At 49.6% G+C, this 18,283-nt stretch overlaps 1 protein-coding gene across 2 annotated transcripts; it reads left to right on the forward strand.

Annotated features, from left to right (window-relative positions):
• Nucleotides 1-387: 387 nt before the first annotated feature.
• Nucleotides 388-9,974, forward strand: SMIM29 (small integral membrane protein 29). 2 transcript variants are annotated; one of them, XM_069633511.1, is made up of 5 exons: nucleotides 388-465; nucleotides 2,546-2,829; nucleotides 3,561-3,586; nucleotides 6,453-6,558; nucleotides 8,391-9,974. In XM_069633511.1, the coding sequence occupies exons 2-5, from the start codon at nucleotides 2,713-2,715 to the stop codon at nucleotides 8,457-8,459; spliced, it is 318 nt and encodes a 105-aa protein (XP_069489612.1). In that variant the 5' UTR covers nucleotides 388-465; nucleotides 2,546-2,712; the 3' UTR covers nucleotides 8,460-9,974. The 2 variants fall into 2 exon arrangements, with proteins under 2 accessions (XP_069489612.1, XP_069489613.1); XM_069633512.1 differs by lacking the exon at nucleotides 388-465 and adding an exon at nucleotides 547-716.
• The last annotated feature ends 8,309 nt before the right edge of the window (nucleotides 9,975-18,283 follow it).

Below are 18,283 nucleotides of genomic sequence, written 5' to 3' on the forward strand. Positions count from 1 at the left end.
GACACCTAGAACGGCTATCGTGCACACTAAGCCCAGTTCTCCTGATCTTAATGCAGCACCACGGCACTCTCTCTGCTCTTGCTAACCAAACATACCAGTTAAAAACGTTCTACGGCCTCCCTTCCCATGTCTTTATTTGCCAGTTTCTCTCACGTGTTTATCCTTCTCTTCAACCTCCCATCTTCTATGATAAATTCGTATTCTTGTTTTGCCCCCTTTCGTTCCCTCTTTCCCTTGTCCTATGCTGCCATCTTCTGTTTGCTATCTAGTAGTGAAGCTCCAGCTTTTCTTTCCTCATCACACAACTTCCCTTCCGCCTTCTAAACCCCCGCCCATTGCGTCCATACACCGCAGCCATTGGACAGCGTCGGGAAACGTTTTGCTCTCATTGGATACATCCCGGTCCGTTAGAACAGAGGCAGCAAAGTGTAGCTCTTCCGGGACAGAAGAAGGAAACGAGCACAGGTGAGGGAGGGGGCATACGAGTGGCTGGAAAGAGGGAGGGGGCGCATAGTACAACACATTGCACTCCGGTATAAATTAGATGAACCTCCTGCGCGTGCAGACTTCCCTGGTACGAGGCAATTCCCCCCCCCTTGCAGGGCTTTCCAGAACCAATCCGCGGAAGCGCCCGAATTTTTAGTAAACGCCCCCGCCGCCAATGCCTAACATTGGACAATGCAGCGAATATCTTGTAACGGAGTGAAGCCACGCATGTAAGAGATGTTTGTGCTGCACGGCCCTAGGTTTAGTGCAAAGTGTGATTGCCCTCCCCAGATCAGAGACTGCACCCTTTTAGGGGGACGCACCAGGCACAGGGGGTGAGAACATGGTGCATGGGCCGGTAGGAGCAGCGCACAATGTAATTAATGTTTTTTGTTTTGTTTTTTTGTTATCTGAGAGAGTATCCCCCAAAACATGGGAAGTGTCTTGCACAGAACGAGTAGGGGTACAAGTCACGCACAGGGACCCACCAATGCAGGGGTGGTGGTGTCCTGCAAGGTCCACCCTGATGCAAGAGGTTTGCGCATACGTGGTACAGGACGGTAGCAACTTAGAAAGACATCAGCAGACACGAGTCCCTCCAAAAGTAGGGGGTTTCCAGCAGGGGTGTTGCTAGGTCTGGAAATGACCCGGGGCTACGCTGATGTCAGAACTGTCGGGACTGGGGGCTAGCTAGTCTTTTGGTTGTAGCTCCTGAGATTCTATCCGGGCTTCTACCAAAAGACCAGGGGCTATAGCCCCATTAGCCCCCCCTAGCAACGCCTCTGGTTTCCAGCACACAAATACACGCTGCTCTTGTAATGCCTGACTGTTGTAAAGAGTGGGGAACTCCCCAGTGCACGGCGAAGGGCCTGCATTGTAGGGAGAACACTCAAATGCAAGCAGGATATCCGCAATGCAGGTTGAGGCACTCTCCTGGGACCCCCGATGTAAGGGATGAATGAACCCTGCACAGACAGGGCGTTCACAATATAGTTTCGGTGGTCTGTACTTTTTGGCTTTGAACTACAACTTCAACCAGTCCTGGCTAGCTTAGTCAGCGGTGTGAGATTGTGGGACTTGTAGTCCAAAACATCTGGAGAGCCACAGGTTACTGGCCAATGATATAAAGAGATGCCCGTTTACTGAACATGTCAAAAGTACTTGGGGCTTCCGTATATGATCGCTTGGAGAGTGGGGGCGGGGGGTGCACACTCGTAAGCCACACGTGCAAACGGGGGATGCCCCCATCCCTATGGCTGTAATGAAGGGCATCGATGTAGAGGGTATGGCACTGATTAAATAGAGGCCCACCCTAGTACATGGAAGGGTCCGTTATGCACAGTCCCGCAAGAGTCTGTGTGATACACGATCTATATAGGAGGCAACCAATGGTGGTAGATGATGGAGCACTGCATTTATACGGTAGGTTCATTATATCAGATAGCCTCCCTGCAGACCAAGAGCACAGTGAAGTCCATGGACTCTCATTAGAGAAAGAAAGGTGGGGGGGGGCAGAACAAATACAGTGGCTCTGATACACTAGTGGGCCCCTCAGTACATAATGAGCTGCATTGGTTAATGGCGGAACCCCTGCTATATACATGGGTGGGGCTCCCCAAAAAGAGGCAGGGGCGTGTTTAAGTACTGTAGTGCAAGGGGATGGGTAGGACCCATATAGATAACAAAATCATGGTGGGGGTGGACCCATATAGATAACAAAATCATGGTGGGGGTGGTTTGCACCAGTGCTCCCCAATGCCTGAAGTTATTATCACATGTGCAGGCTTAAGAGTACATTAAAAACCTAGCGGGGGTGGGGGGCACGACTTGACGTCCTACACAGGGGTTAAGTCTGTCGTGCACCAGACGCCAGTCTGGGTGAATCCTAGTTTTTCCGGTGTGATGGATTCTCTGGGGATTGGCAGGACTCTCAGTGCAGGGGGAGGAGGAGGGGGATCAGGCGCGTGACTTGCCAGGATGGGGATTGAAAGGCGGTCTGTGTGTGTGTGTGTCTGAGTGTCCCGAGGCACTGACCCATGACTTGTGTTATCCTCGCCAGATCCACGGCGGCCGCACCTTACAGCGGAGGACGGGGAACAGACGCGCCCCCCACCCCCCAGATCATCTTCTGAACACGGAGGAATAAGAGGATCCGGGCTGAGAGGTGCCCTGCGCCCATGAGAAGCCGCTCCCAGCGACCCCACAGATTCTGTGCTCCCCGGTGCCATGAGTAATGCCACCACCACCAGCCCGGCCAATGGGGAGGCCAGGGGAGATTCTATGGGTGGCTTCATCTTAGTGCCTTTCTTCCTCTTCACCGTCGTGGGCATCGTGGTGGCCGTGGTAAGGACCATTTTCTTTGAGGATTTATTTTAGGACAGATGGCACGGGCATGGGCACCACTGCCCACTTGGGCAACTCCTATAGTGCGGGGTGCAAGCTCAGAAGGATGGATCTGGAACTGTGTAGTCAAGGCCCAGTGATGGGGAGAGGCATGGCCACGCCAGCTGTGCCACCTCCAATGGATGCATGCCATGCCATGCCCAGTGGAGGGAGGGGAGTGCGGGATTTAAATGTGTGTCACTGAAGACGCCCCTTCTAGTGCCAGTGACCGGAGCGATGCTCTCCGAGGTGGATGACAGAAGTAGGATATCGTCATGGGTGTTGCTGGTTTAGTAACTCTTCTCGCTCTCACCCCCACCCCTATAGTGGTAGCTGGGGGTGGAAGGAGAGGGCGGGTGGGGGCTGCTGCTTCTTTGCCGTTCAGCGCTGGGGAAGTGAAGCTTGGGCTGGTATCGGAGGTCATCTCTCGTGGGTAGCGATGGTGGCGGCTCTCCCTGGCAGGCTGTTCTGTGGGCAGGGCTTTCCTCTCGCCAGAGTCGATGCAGTCACGCCTCCTGCCTTGCTGTGGGCCGGGGAATGCTCTTCCCCCTGACGCTGGGGGCTCTGTTGTGAATGGAGGTCATTGTCTTCTGCTGGCTCGTGCATGCTGGGGCTGTGCTCTTTTTATACTATACGTCACGCTGCCCACTAGCTTAATTCGTGTTCTTCATTTATGTTTCATTTCATTGCAGTTCATGTACGTCCAGAAGAGGAAAAGGTAAGTGCATTCCTGGGCATCTTGGCACTGATTGATTTAGTGATCGGCCTTTCTTTCTGGATGCAGAGAGGTGAGAGGGGAAGGAGTGAGGTGCAAGGGGAAAGTGAATGGGGATCGAAAATCGGGGGGCTCTCGATTTTCCTCCTGCTTGTTGCCCAGGAAAGCGGAGTTCGGTTGACACCAACAGATAGTCGCAGCTCCTTTTGACTTTCTAGGCCAGCTTGTTATTAACACCTTAGTCGCAATAGGTCTGTGGGCCTCATTACACGGATGGCGGTAACCATGGCGCTATTAGCGCCATGGTTGCCGCCGGTATTTTACCGAGTCCACCATGATGAATGGCGGAATTACCGCCCTATTCCAAGGTGTGTGGGGGCGGTAATTCACCATTCACCATGGCACTTCCCCATTCCCATTTTTGCCCCCTTAGGGCTCAATGGGAATGGGGAAGGCGGTAATTACGGTACCGCAAATTGCAGTACTGTAATTGCCTCCAAGGTCCCTTTGCGGGTCCCATCCTTAACGGCTGGTAAAACCAGCCGTTAAGGTAGGGTCCCACAAAGGGACCTCGTAGTAAGGCGGTAAGGGTTTACCGGCACTGGTACCCTTACCGGTACTGGTAAACCCATACCGCCATCCGTGTAATGAGGCCCATGTGTGTTTTGGAAATGTATCTATCTGTCTGTCTTTCTACCTATACAGGGGGGACATTTTAAAGTTGCCAGCCATCAATAGTCACTCTCTACGTCCATTTTATACATACAGTCAGCACACCATCTCTTACTCTCCAGGAGTCGATCATTACTAACTAATGGCAAGTGCACATTTTGCACCCTGTATCTATGTATTTTTTGCATAGCACCAGAGGCCTCGGAGCGCTGTCAAGACTAACAACATAAATCATGTCTTCTAAAGCTGTTCAAACCCATCCTTCTTAGTGTTTAGTATAAGGGTGCGTTTGGACTTGTCTAGAACACGTTTAAAGCATAAGGGGCATGTATAATTGGCTAAAGGCTCACAGAAGTTAGCACATAGCGAGTTGCAACTCTGTCTCCTCCCCGTTCGCCAGCAGTAACCCCTCATCTCTGGGTGATGCTGACGTTTAGCTCCTGCTCGTCAAGTCTTTATTTCAATCCCTAATGGAGCTATGAGTTTTAGTCGTCGAAGCCGGCTGTATGGTGTAATAGCGTTGAGGCCCGTGGTGCTGGAAGTGTGAGTTGCAACAGAAAGGGCGGTGGGGGTCATGGTTTGGTGGCAGGGGGCAAATGCCAAAACAGAGGTTTTTGGTAATTGGAAGATATGGCGGCATGGAGGGAGGCATGCCTGGATGGGTGGGTAGCCGCATGCATTGGGGAGTGTAAGCAGTTGTGTGGTGTGTTGCCAGTGTGAGTAGCTGGTATTGGGCGAAGGCTTCTTAGTTGCATTTTAGAGGGTGTTGAGTTTGCAGCAGTGTGGAAGTTGGAAGAATGCTGAGCATGTGACTAGCACTAGCAGCACAGAGGATGCAGTGCGTGTAGCTGTTCCGGTTTCCTCGCACTATTGTGGGAACGCACAAGCAGGACCCACAGCAACCTTTTCTGCTTCCTGAAAGGTGAGTAGAGTTCTTACTGTGGCCTGTTCATGCTTTGCTCTGACAAAGCACGTGCTGCACAGTGCCAGTGAGCTCTGGTAAGCTTTATGGTCTTGGGACAACATCTGCAACGCTGGAAATGGACAAAATGTACTGGGGGAACCCCCCACGCCCTCCCCTCCGCAGGGTGGGGTGCGGATTGCCAGTGCTGTGGGAGGGACTGGGGGCAGAGCTACGTTTCAAATGACGTATGGGCTCAGAATATAGGATGCTGGCTGCTTTGCATAAAAACAAAGTGCATTTTGGGTACATATGAAGGACCAGCAATTTATTAAACATGTGTGTTCTAGTAATTCAAATGTTCATTCCTACTGAGCATGCAATTCACAGTTGGTATGGTGCTCATTTCCTCTGTCACAATAGTCATCCTGACAGTAACGAGTGCAAAGAATGAGATGTGTATACTTTGGACGGTTTCATTGATTGAGGTTGGGCTGTTGAACAACGGATGACTTTCAGATGCAGTCTGTTAAGTCTTTGCATATTGCGGCGCAGCTGCGCGCACAGAAACACTATGTCTGGCAGTGTGTCTCCATGTGTGCAGCTGAGCGGCGATCTGAACGCCGTAAAAGTAAAAATATCCCAAGTTGAGGAAGCTCTCTGTCCGTGACTGTGGCTTGCGGCAGTTCCCGACCACTGTGTCTGAGACATGTGTGACTCACAGCAGTTTTCTGAACTCTGTCTCTCAGACACAATGTTCAGGAGATTCACGGCAGTTGGGGGCAGAGAGCTTCCTCAACTTGCAGGGTTTGGGGCTCGTGTCTACATGGAACAGTGCTCGGGCAAGACAGCAGGCGTAGCTCCGTCTTGTTCTGGCCCAATTCCTCCCCTGATCTGCTGTCTAATGTGAGTCCTGACCGGCAGCACTCTCTGCTAGCCTAGGTCAATGTTAGACTTGACGTGCAGAAACCCTGTGGTGTTCCGATTGGCCGCATTTCCAACTTCCAGCACCTCGGGCTATCCCATTCCACCTCATACCGGGGTCCACTGCAGTTCCTCTGCTCATTTCTGTCTGCACCACTGCCAGTTATCTAAATGTACCTTGGACCTGAGATGCTGCTTATTCTGCTCTTCCAATGCATCTCAGAGCTGATTTGCAGCATTTGCTGCCATCTCTGTGTACCACGTGCCTGGCCTGTTGCTCTTGTGATGTGCACTATCAGACCTCACCTGCAGTGCCACCTGTGTCTGTTCGTTTTAGTTTTTAAGCCTCCTTCCTCTCTGTGTTTCTGCCAGGGTGGATCGCTTACGACACCACCTGTTACCTGTCTACAGCTATGACCCCGCAGAAGAGCTCCACGAGGCAGAGCAGGAGCTCTTGGTGGACACAGACGAGCCAAAGGTGAGCCATGACCGCTTTAATTGCTGTACAGCTGCAAGCTTAGTATTGTTCACTTACCAGTGCCCCCTTGCTGACCGGGAGTGGTGGTGCAGCCGAAACACACAACCCCTGGGCAGGTGAAGACCAGAACTGCTCTCCCATGGAATCCCCTCACTGGTCAAAGGATTCCAGTGAAAGTAATACTCCTAACCTTGGTGCTAGTAATAGGGCGAGGATACCCAATGCCCTCACAGTGACACGTTGAGGGTGGAGCTGGGACTGCATATTAACTAACCCCTCTAGCCTTGGGCATGGGAGGGCGGAGCGGATCTGCCCAGTGCTGCTCCTAAGTGTCATCTGCTGACCTGATCTAATGGCGGGGGCATAATATTCTTAGGCCTGGGTTTGGTTGGAATGATGGAACACCAGGGGACCCACTGGCGAGCCTTCTGCTGAAATAACTCTTCCATCCCTTGGGGGAGTGGCAGTCTGGGGGGTGAAGGGGGGTAAGGTGCACACTGTCCCTCCTGCATCAGGGACTGCAGCTGAATCTGCACTATTAGGGTTTGCTGGGGTGCAGGCAGAGCAAATACTGGTGTTCTTTTGCCTCCCACAGACCCTGGGCATGGCCCACAGCTGTGTGTGGTAAGGCATGGCCCACAGCTGTGTGTGGTAAGGGACAAGCACAGTTCATTAGCTCTACTTTATACCTTCTGACTTTAACCTGTTTAGCCATTGAATTAACAAAGCTATCCAATAAAATGCTGGAGGCGGCAAGCACAGTTCTCACCTTTCAGTCTAACTGCGGGCCAAAGCTGGGACTGTACCTGGGCTATTCCTCGAAGCACCTTAAGGAGGGAGAGTGGAACTCCTTTCTTGCAGAAGCAGGTGCAGCAGGGATAGAGGCACGCCTGTGCTGCAGAGGTAGGAGGGAGAGAGACACGCCTGTGCTGCAGAGGTAGGAGGGAGAGACAATTCCACTCGTGCACTAGTGACTAGCAGGTGAGGGTGGGGGAAGCACATGCTGTGCCTACAGAGGCAGGGGTGCATGCTTCACACCCCAGGGGCGTGAGTGAAGGGCACATTCCACTCATGCACAGGCAGGTGAGGGAGGGGGAAGCACATGCTGTGCTCACAGAGGCAGGGGTGCATGCTGCGCCTCCAGGGCGGGAGGGAGAGGCTCATGCTGCACTTTGAGGCAGGAGGTGATGGGAGAGGTGGATTTCCTCTTGCAGAGGCAGGTGGAGGAGGAGGGGCTCATGCTGCACTTTGAGGCAGGAGGTGATGGGAGAGGTGGATTTCCTCTTGCAGAGGCAGGTGGAGGAGGAGGGGCTCATGCTGCACTTTGAGGCAGGAGGTGATGGGAGAGGTGGATTTCCTCTTGCAGAGGCAGGTGGAGGAGGAGGGGCTCATGCTGCACTTTGAGGCAGGAGGTGATGGGAGAGGTGGATTTCCTCTTGCAGAGGCAGGAGGAGGAGGAGAGGCTCATGCTGCACTTTGAGGCAGGAGGTGATGGGATTTCCTCCTGCAGAGGCAGGTGGAGGGCAGCTAGACAAGGGAGAGAAACATTGCAATCTTGCAGGGACACGTCGGAGTTTACAAGTGAAGTGCTGCTCTTACACTGTTATTCGCATGCTGGAGAGCAGAGTGCAGCGCTCAGTGTTGTCGCATTGTCTTTTTATGTGTTATGTGTTCCACATTTGACCCAGGAATGCCCTGCTGATTAGACAGAGGACTTTAGACCCAGGGAGCGGCGCCCTTGCTGAGCAGCGCCGCTGCATACGTTCCTTGTCCCTTAGGGAGTGCCTGCTTGTTTGACTTCATCGAGCTCTTCTCTTTTCTGCCGTTCGCAGGTGGTTCGTGGCTGGAGAACTGCCTCCCCTCAGTACCGGCGCCCCTCCTTGCTGGATACCACGGCCTAGCTGCACTGACTGCTGCCTGCGGAACACCTCCGCGCCCCTTCAGCGGCCTGTGTCCTCTCCTAGATGCACTGACTGCTGCCTGCGGAACACCTCCACGTCCCTACAGCGGCCTGCGTCCTCTCCTAGCTGCACTGACTGCTGCCTGCGGAACACCTCCGCGCCCCTTCAGCGGCCTGTGTCCTCTCTTTTCTATTGCCACACTTTTAAGTTGGAAAATGTGTTTATAACTCCCTACCTCTTAACGTAAATCGCTCCCGCTGGAGCCTGTTTCTGGATGCCATAGACTGGAGATTATTCGGACGAAATACCGTGTGGGAATTTCTGTCTTGTGGGGCCAATTTTCCAGGTGCCAGGAAGGTCGCCTCGCTGTGCGCGAGGTGCCTTATGGGGAGTTAGTGTTCTGCTTTGTAAGGAGTTTGTGACAACGGCTTATCTAACATTTGACACACTAAAGCAAGAATGCCTTCTGAGCAGCAGGAAGTGACAGAAGTGCCACGTGGTGGCACGTGGAAGTTTCCCTCCTCCCAGTGTTGCTCTTGGTCCCGAGAGGCCCTCGTTCTGTGCAGAGAATCCATGACGGCGACTTTCAGTTTCTTGAGGCCCGCTGGGCCCATGACTCTATACTTTGTAATGGTGTTCGCTGGTTTGCCAAGATCGGTACAAATCGCTTTATCTTTGAGACAAAAAGATGTATTTATTTTTCTTGATTTATCGTATGAGTGAGTTGATTGGCTGTGGAGGGAACGCCTCCACTAAGAGAAGTGTAAGACATGGAGCGGGTGTTGGAATAGGCAGGTGGACCCTGTTTTGGAATTGTGCGGTGACCAGAGCCTACAGGAGGAGATCCAGCTCACGGGGGCAGGGGTGCAGTTGGGAGGAGGGCTCTGCGGTACCTTTCACGGCTCTGTCCAGGGGGAAGCATTAGAACTGTAGAGTGACCGAAGCTGGGCTTCCGGAATGTTGACGGAGAACAGAGTTATATCACTGCGATGATTCGAAGTCCTTGAAATCAACCATGTTCCCATCCTGCACTTGGCAGCCTTGAATGAGGTGTAGAACCGTGCCTTACCCGCGGGGTTTGGGGGGCGGTCTGAAGGGTAGTACTGCTGACCACGTTAACTGTGTGTACCCCGAGTCCTTGCCGTCCTGAGGCCAGCTTTATCTGACCCTTGTATGGACTAGTGCCCGATGCTCTGGAGTTGGTGGGGGGGGGGGGGGGAGTATTTTCTGGGATGTGTGAAAATTAGCTCAGAACCTCTCTTGCCTTTTTGGATGCTGTAATGTGCAGATGAAGGGTTTTTGGGGCCCGAGTGGGGTGCTGCGAACCCAAGCAGAGGGATGCTTCAGGACGAGATCATGGGAAGGTCTCCTTCTCTCCTGGTGTTCGGAAGGCTCTCTCCTAGGTGAGAGACATTTAGTTGTGGAGTGCAAATTCATCTTTTTATTTTTTTTTAAGGTTTACATAATAACCGTCTGTTTAATTTATTTTGTAAGAAATAAAATCTGCATCCTACATCGCAGTGTTTCATAGAATCTCATCATTTGTGATGGAAGTCTTTGAGCCCCAGGATGGAAGCACCCCCCCTTCTGGGTACGCCGCTTGCTCGCCATCATACCGTGTATTCGGAGATTGGGAGGTTTGCAACCTTGTCTCTTCTAGCTCAGCCTTCTTGTTACTATTTCTCAAAGCGTGTGCTTCAGTGTGACATACATAAATAAAACCCGTGGCCTGCAACCCAAGCCAAAATGAACTGCGCCCTTGAGAGAAACTGGGCATCAAACATCATTTTACAGAATGATAGGTTATCTTGCCGAAAGGATAAGAAAGTAGAGTTTGAGAAAGATAAGTTACTGGTATATATAGTCTTTTTTTTAATGTCTTGTGTTGATGTGACAAAGTTGTGCTGAAAAGCACTGTAGTGAGATACATGAAGCCAGATGCCTGACCCAAATTCTACTCACTCGGGGGATAAAAGTCATTACGGTAATCCAGCTTTCCCCACCATCATTGCCGACAATCCAGCTTTCCCCGCCATCATTGCCGGCAATCCAGGTTTCCCCACCATCATTGTCGGCAATCCAGCTTTCCGCGCCATCATTGCCGGCAATCCAGCTTTCCCTGCCATAATTTCCGGTAATCCAGCTTTCCCGCCATCATTGCTGGCAATCCAGCTTTCCCCGCCATCATTGCCGGCAATCCAGTTTCCCCCGCCATCATTGCCGGCAATCCAGCTTTCCTGCCATCATTGCCGGCAATCCAGCTTTCTCCGCCATCATTGCCGGCAATCCAGCTTTCTCCGCCATCATTGCCGGCAATCCAGCTTTCCCCGCCCCGTCATTGTTGCCCCATCCACTTTCCCCGAGTATTGGATCCAAGAAGATTGACATCAGATGCTTCTCTTACCTACCTTGCCGCGTATCCTCCCTCGCTGACTTCCCGACCATGTGTGCATTAAAAAGATCAAGCCTTTTTCACATTTCAGAATCCCAGGTCCACTGTACCGGAAATGAATCTCTGGCCTCCAGACCGTCCCATTCCAATCTGAAACCTGATTGGTACATTACTTGCCCCTCAACCTTGTGTGCTCAATCCTCTCTGATCTGAACTACCTGGGCCTGGTTGCTAATCTACACCACCTGACAAGGACACTGCACAGCAAACATTGTACCACCACTTCAACCACACACCTCTAGATGTAGGCCCATCCGTCCTCCGATTGCTCTACAGCGCTAAGATGCATCGCCTGCAGATTGGAGCAAACTGCTATTCTTCTGTGACTCAGTCAATGTAGCTGCACGCCTATTCGTCAAAGTATGGGATGCCATCAAATGCACCAAGGCCTGCAAACCATACATGAGCACATAGACCTAAAAGGGGGTGGTATTGCGTCTCGGGAGGATAGCTCAGGGGCAATGCGCTCGCCTTGGAATCAAGACGGCGTGGAGCAATACAGCTTCGATTCCCCGGGTCTGCGCTTAGAAACTTCTGTCTAATAAGCGCGATATAAATAACCAATTACAATTACCTTTGCCAAATCCACTTTTGAATGGCAGTGGGTGGACCATGACCCGCCTTATTGATAATACTTTAGCACCTTGTTCCTTTCCATCTTCTTCTGAATTGAAGGCCTTGGGTACAATATTTAGACGAAATGTGTCTTTTTAAAAACTAGGAAACACTTGTGTATAGGCGCCATACAAATGTCCATTAAATCCATCAGATCAAAAAATCAAGTATTTAAGGTGTGCACGATGTAAAGAAAGTAGACTTTTACTGCGTTCTCAGTCGTATACTACCTATGTTTACTTGTATTCAGTTGTAAATGAAACCAACCACATCCTTGTTCTAAAAGCGCCAACCGTTCTAACGTACCCTGAAGCGTTCCCTCAAAGTCAAAACTCTGGGATTCCTATCGGAAGGGCAAGTCTGCCTTCTGTGCATTGTAAATTGTGATCTATATTAAGGCTTCCAAATGTTCCTTGCCGTAGTCAATCCCTCTTTCGACCAGACTTCTTGTTTGCTAGAGGACCCCTTTTGGTGCTAGGCCTGAAAATGTCAGATGTCTTCTTGCTGCGGATCACTGAAAATGAAACCGTCGGGCACGCTATGACGCTTACCCAAATGGGGAGCTGCGAGTCTGATTTGCGTACAGTCTTCCTCCTTTCTGTAATGACTTGGCAAGCTGAAGAACAAAGGATTAACGAGTTGCTCAGGGCAATGCCAGAGGTTAAGATTTATTCGGAACCCTCCAGCTATCACTCCTTTGGTTCGGTTTAGTCACTCCCGAGTCGAACGGTATAACAAAATGCAGATCTCGAGCCTGCTGGGCCTAAAGAACCAAGCTACACCTCACAGATGACACAGAAACATTTCTGGAGTTACTTGTAGTCCTGTGCAGAAGATATGTGAATAAGACGTTTGGGCAGGACTGCTCCTTTTGGGGTGCGACCAAGTCCGATTTGCATATGGTCTTTCCACTTATGATAATGGCTTGGCAGGTAGACGAACGATGGTTTGGAAAGTTGCCCAGAGCAATGCCAGAGGTTAAGATTCATTCTGAAGGTTCCATCCATCACTCCTTTTGCTTACATTACAAAATAGGACCATGAGTTGGCTAATCTCCTGCAAGTCATTTGCAAATTCTAATCCCAGTTCAAGTACCCATGTCTCTAAATGGCTGGAACTCTTTCCACAGCCCCAGTAATCTTTCTTTCTGAACCAGTACTGTAACAACATTTCATACACAAATGCCACTGCAACCAAAATGAGTTTATCCATTTTACAGGCAAGTGCTGAATAGGTACCCCGAATCTAAACCTTTGCACCCTGAACCTATCAACCCTCTTCTTTTACCTTAAAAGAAACTACCAATGGCCCGATGCTTATTGCAAGCCTTTGCCTGACCATCACTGGAGCCCGTCAACCACTATGCGGCTTCTTAATTGCAAACGAACAACACCAGTGTCAAGGGACCCCCTTGGTGTAGTTTGAGCAAGGCAAGTGTAGTTGGCTAGTATGTCCCTATGGGTTGGTCGGTGACACAGGGGTGTGGCTAATCTTGACTTGCTGATAATGTTTGTGTTTGACCTTTCCTCAGACCTAGCTTCTTAGCAGACAGCACTTTGCTTTCTGAGTCTTATTTCTACTTGTTCATAGCAGATAACACCACTTTGAAAAGTGTTGTTGGTTAAAGGGCACGGATTGGATGATTCTGATCATGTATGTTTTGTAAATTGTGGATTGTGGTACACTTAGCGAGCCAGATCTGCCGAAGGGTCAACACGTGTGTTGCTGTTACAGACATTTATGGTGACGCTTTGCTGTAGTCTTATGGATAGGAGGTTGCCTGCTCTTTCCCCATAGCTTGTAGCAAGCACATTCTTCTGACATGTAAGCAGGCCAGGTAGTGTTGCCTACAGGAACGTGTGCACACAGAAAATGCTTTAGTGGAGCAGGAAGAAAGACTGTCTCTCATTCATATTAATGGTGATTACAAAGCATCGGGAACGGAGGATGGCACAGGGGCAACACGCTGGTCTTGGAAGAAAGACTACGAAGAGCAACAGTAGTTCGAATCCCAGATCCACGTTTAGAAACCGAACTCGGGTATGGGGTTAGGCGCATTATAAAAAAACAATTAAATAAATAGAAATTAAACAATTACCAAAAAATGAAGCACACAAAGTCCCTGTGATTTTACACCGGAAATGAGTCAGGCTCAATATCCTGCTTTATTGTGCATATGAAAGAGTAAATATTGCATGTGCAAAGCGTTGTCAAAGTATGAATTGTTAAAAGCTGTGCCCTGTCCATTAAGGTCTCCTAAAACAAAGCTAAAAATGCAAGAAAACCACTGTAGTCATGTGTTTGTGGCTTAAATTAATCCCCCCTCCCCCATGTTTGTGCCGGCTCCTGTAACAATGTGACCACCTGATTGATAATTTCATTCCAGTGTTTGGGTGCTGGGCAATTTTGGAGATCCCACTAAATTTAGTGGATTTTTAGAGGTAGGCGCAACAGACACAGAATATTGTCAAATGAACATAAACACATTTATTGTGAATTGGTGCACAGTTTGGAGGGCAAATGAAGGACTAATGGGCAATGGATTTTCCGTGGATTCAGCCATGGAAAAAGTCTCTGGCTGCAATACATCTACTGGTGCATGTGACCAGGCATTTCCTGCTCTATTCCCAGCTTCTTAGCCTGCTCTTTTCCCTGTCTGGGGTCCTGTTTCTGGTCCCCCAACACCCTGCCTTCCTCTAACTCTTCAAAGCGCTGGGACTTTTTCATTCCTTATGATCACTTCTACTTCCTCTCATCTCCTCTTCAACTCCACTGCACTTAACCACATGCCTGTTCCTCTCCCCCCGCCCCCACCCACCCCTCTGGATTAAATCTGCCTGATTTTCCTCTCTGTCATTGCCCCTGAAGGGCTGAAAAGGACAATCTCCTCTTGGGGGGAATCTCTCCCAATCTCCTCACCCTCTCTGCCTTCTACCCACTTTTTGGTTGTCCTGATATTTCTCTGCCTCCTCTTTACCCTCCCCGTTCTCCATGCTTATCATCAATTCTTTCTTCAGCATGTCATCTTCTCTCCAACACCGCATTCTCCTTCCGAGTTTCTTCCCTTTCCAGCCTCCTGTATGGGACCTTCATTGTCTTCAAACACCCTCTCTGATCTGACAGAATGCAGGTCTTATATTGGGGTGTAGCCCCACCTCTGGGTACCTCCCTAGCTCGTGAGTGTGGTTGAACCCCCGCCTTTCACGTACTTCCATCGCCCATCTTCCAGTAGGAAGGCCCGTGGATGGAGCCTTTAAGTCAGCACTTCATCATCTTCATCGTCCGGGTTCTGCATGAATGAAAAACAATGGGCACCGCAAAGCACTCCGTTGCCTCATTCTGGCTTGCCCGTTTTGCGAATTGAAACGGGCACAAAGGAGGGTCTCTGAGTGTGGTGAATTTTGCACACAAGCTTGTCTTTCTCTTCCACCCATTACTGACCCAAACGGTCTCTGCTTTACCATAGTAGACATGCCTTCTGTTCTGCCATGGACATGTGAGAGATGATCATTGTGGTACATGCATGAAGTAGGGTTTGTTACCTGCGAAGAGTGTGGTGTTGTGACCAGGTATCCATGTCATGAAGTTCTCTGAAAGGGACAGGATCACCAGCTTGCTTAATCGGTCACGGCCCTGCCACGCAACTGGGGTTGCTTGGGCACAGACCCGTCCTGACTATCACGTAGCAGGCGGCAGAACCCAGGCCTTGTGGCTCCCCTACACCACCCAAACAGTCAGGCAGAGGACTATGTCACACATTCCCTTTCCTCCGAGTTTCTCGCAGGGTTCTCTGAAATCTGTCTACTAAGGAAATCTATGTTTACAAGTATGAGTCGCTTCGATGGCTATAGAAAACTGATATGGATGTAGCACCGACAACCATTGAACCATCTGAGGATTGTTTTGACGAATCCAGGTAAAGGGTACATGATCTGTAACCAAGGCAATCGTCCTCCCTGCAAGATAATATTTTGAGGCACCAGTAGCCCTTTAATAGTCGAACACTCCAGCTCTAAGACTGTAATTTCTCTCTTTAGTGAAGAGTCTTCTGCTAATTCTGTTGATAGGAGGATCGCAGTTTCGTTTTTGTACCCAACCTTAGAGGCATACGTTCGTAGAACGAAGGTCTGCTGAATGTCTGCCATTTAAAGGAGAGTTGGGTCGCCGCGCTAGCTTTATATTCCACGAAAGGTCTCTTCCGTCATGGTTGTCCAGGTGAGCTTGTTCCCCTTTGCTCCTTTGAGTCAGAGCGAAGTCCCATTAAACTTGAAAAATGTGTGATATACCATCTGAGGTATCAGAGTAAAGCCAAAAAAGCGTGAAGCTCCCTCAGCGTAGGTGGTGGGACCTTTGGAATGGACACTGTCTTGATTCCTCTGCAGTTCTGTTCATTTCCCCCACATTGAAGACCAAGTATTTTACTGAAGGCAGGGCTAGGTGTCAGGCGTAGCTTGCAAACCCCTTTTCTGTAATCTTTAGTTTGCCAGGTGCAGGTGACGCATGTTTTCCAATTAGCTCTTACTGTAGATCACAATGTCCCGAGATGGGTCCGGTATATTCCTGATAAGGCAGCAGAAAGCGATCCATCATACGTTGGGATTTATCCGTTATAAGCTGGAAGTCCAATTAGTCCAAGTGGCAATACTGTAAACTGGATTGGCCCTGTGGGATTTGAAAAGGCATTTTTTTCCCTGATCGTCGGTGACTCTAGGGTTCTGCAAATAGTATTTAATTAAATCCTGCATAGGAAGCTGGTTCCATCCTCTGGTCCCATCTAATAATGTTGCCACAAAAATCTCGCCATGCAAAATATTGCCGAAAAATGGCCGTTTTTTGTGGTGACATTATTGCATGGACCTTTTCCCGGCGATATTATTTATGGCGACCATATATATGGCGATATTATTACCTGGTACCCATCCTCTTGAGCATCTTGTCAGTCCGAGGCATCAAGCAAGCAATGAAACGTGAGATTTCATAAACTTTCCGAAAGTCTGTACAGAACCCCCAGGACCACACCAGTTTGGCAATCAGAATGATCGGCTCAAACCAATGCTACTGTGAGGGATCCCTCCACTTCTATCTGTACCATCTGATTTCTGGTAGTCGATAAGGTTGAATCATTACTGACTACCCTGGTAGTGTTTTCATCAGGTGAACAAAACCACCAATCTTCTCCGGTTTGTCTGTTGGTGCATTAAGTTATCTTGGATTGTTCACTTTTCTGCCCTTAGGATTCTGGGATATAATTTTTAATAAGTTAGTGGCTGGGCCAGTTTTGATGTATATCTCTGGTCCACCCATCAAGGCCGGATTCGTTGGATCTTTTTGTGCTTTCAGCAAGTTGATCCCATAGACTTTTGATGTCTTCTGGCGATTGTTTTACTGCATTGGGCTGTTCAGATCTTCCAGACCCTCTATGACTCAATAGGTCCAGGCCATCTATCTGGAGGAGAAGTCAGACAATCAAACAGTTGTTTATGGTTTGCCTTGGCATTCCTTCAGATTTTGGTGCACTAGGCCTCTCCCCCATACCATTCGTTCTCTGGTAAACTGTTCAACCATAGCAGTGTTTTATCCAATCTACTCCTGACTCCCCCATCCCTCTTTCAGCATATACATGGTGTCTCAGGGTGTAGAACAGCAGCAAAAAGTTTGGGGGTTGACACATGGAGGGAAAATTAAATTCAAATATGAAATCTTTCCTAACATGAGCCTACTTGGGGAAAATATGTATAAAGATGCTTAATGTTTTCTTGAGTGTTATGTGTACGTGAAAGGCCCAGGGTAGTGGATAGCGTTATCTACAGCTAACAATTCTTAGCTTTGGAAGGGCTTAGGGGGTTCCATAATGTTTATACTTAGCCAGGAGAATGGGGCATCTGTGATGTGTAGAGCGTGTAAAAGGGCTTTCCCTGCAATGGGCCAATCCTCCCAAAATGCCTACACTTGTTGGTGTACGCCAGGCCAAAAAGCCCTACTAAGGCCCAGAATTCTTTGCCAGGCCCTTATGTTCAGCTGTTAAATGTGAATCGTCCAAGTGTAGGAATTTTCCCCTGAAGAGTGGGGGACCGGCACCCTTTAACGTTGCCCCCCATTCTATAGAGTAGTCAATTTCTTCTTCGTGGTCCAACTTCTACCCTATTCCACAGACATTGTTTTTAGTAAAGCGGAATAGAAACATGAAGATGGCGTCACATGAGATAAAATATTCAATTTTGTAACCAAATCCTATATGATATGATATTTTATTTGTATCGCGCTCATACACAAGTGTTTTAGAGCGCGACAAGGTAAGGGAGCAAGGGGGAACAACAGCGATCTTTCTAGGCCCAGTGACATTTAGAATGCGCAAGTGCAAAGGAAAGGGAAGGGAAAGGGAAACAGTGCGTAGAAGGGGGAGAGTCGAAAGTGCGGAGCAGAGGATAACAGATGAATAATAATAAATAGTGTTTTATCCAGAACGCTCGCATCCTGACTCACCTCTGCTACACGCCGAGTAGCCTGCCGGCATCCACCCACTTCCTGGAGGAGGTGGAGCTCTGCTACGGTCACGTGTGCTGTCACGTGACTTCTACCAACTTTAAAAAACAGCCCCAGACGCCCGAGCGGTGTGTTTATCCAGAACGCTCGCATCCTGACTCACCTCTGCTACACGCCGAGTAGCCTGCCGGCATCCACCCACTTCCTGGAGGAGGTGGAGCTCTGCTACGGTCACGTGTGCTGTCACGTGACTTCTACCAACTTTAAAAAACAG

Source organism: Ambystoma mexicanum, chromosome 13, assembly GCF_040938575.1.
Source record: "Ambystoma mexicanum isolate Mex_15411 chromosome 13, UKY_AmexF1_1, whole genome shotgun sequence".
Taxonomy (NCBI): domain Eukaryota; kingdom Metazoa; phylum Chordata; class Amphibia; order Caudata; family Ambystomatidae; genus Ambystoma; species Ambystoma mexicanum.

What these genes read in the sequence shown, in the direction of transcription:
- SMIM29 (XM_069633511.1), top strand. Translation starts at nt 2,713, where the DNA reads ATGAGTAATGCCACCACCACCAGCCCGGCCAATGGGGAGGCCAGGGGA. An exon ending in TACGTCCAGAAGAGGAAAAG is followed by an intron (nt 3,587 to 6,452) that starts GTAAGTGCATTC and finishes TGTTTCTGCCAG; the next exon opens with GGTGGATCGCTTACGACACC. An exon ending in TGGACACAGACGAGCCAAAG is followed by an intron (nt 6,559 to 8,390) that starts GTGAGCCATGAC and finishes TGCCGTTCGCAG; the next exon opens with GTGGTTCGTGGCTGGAGAAC.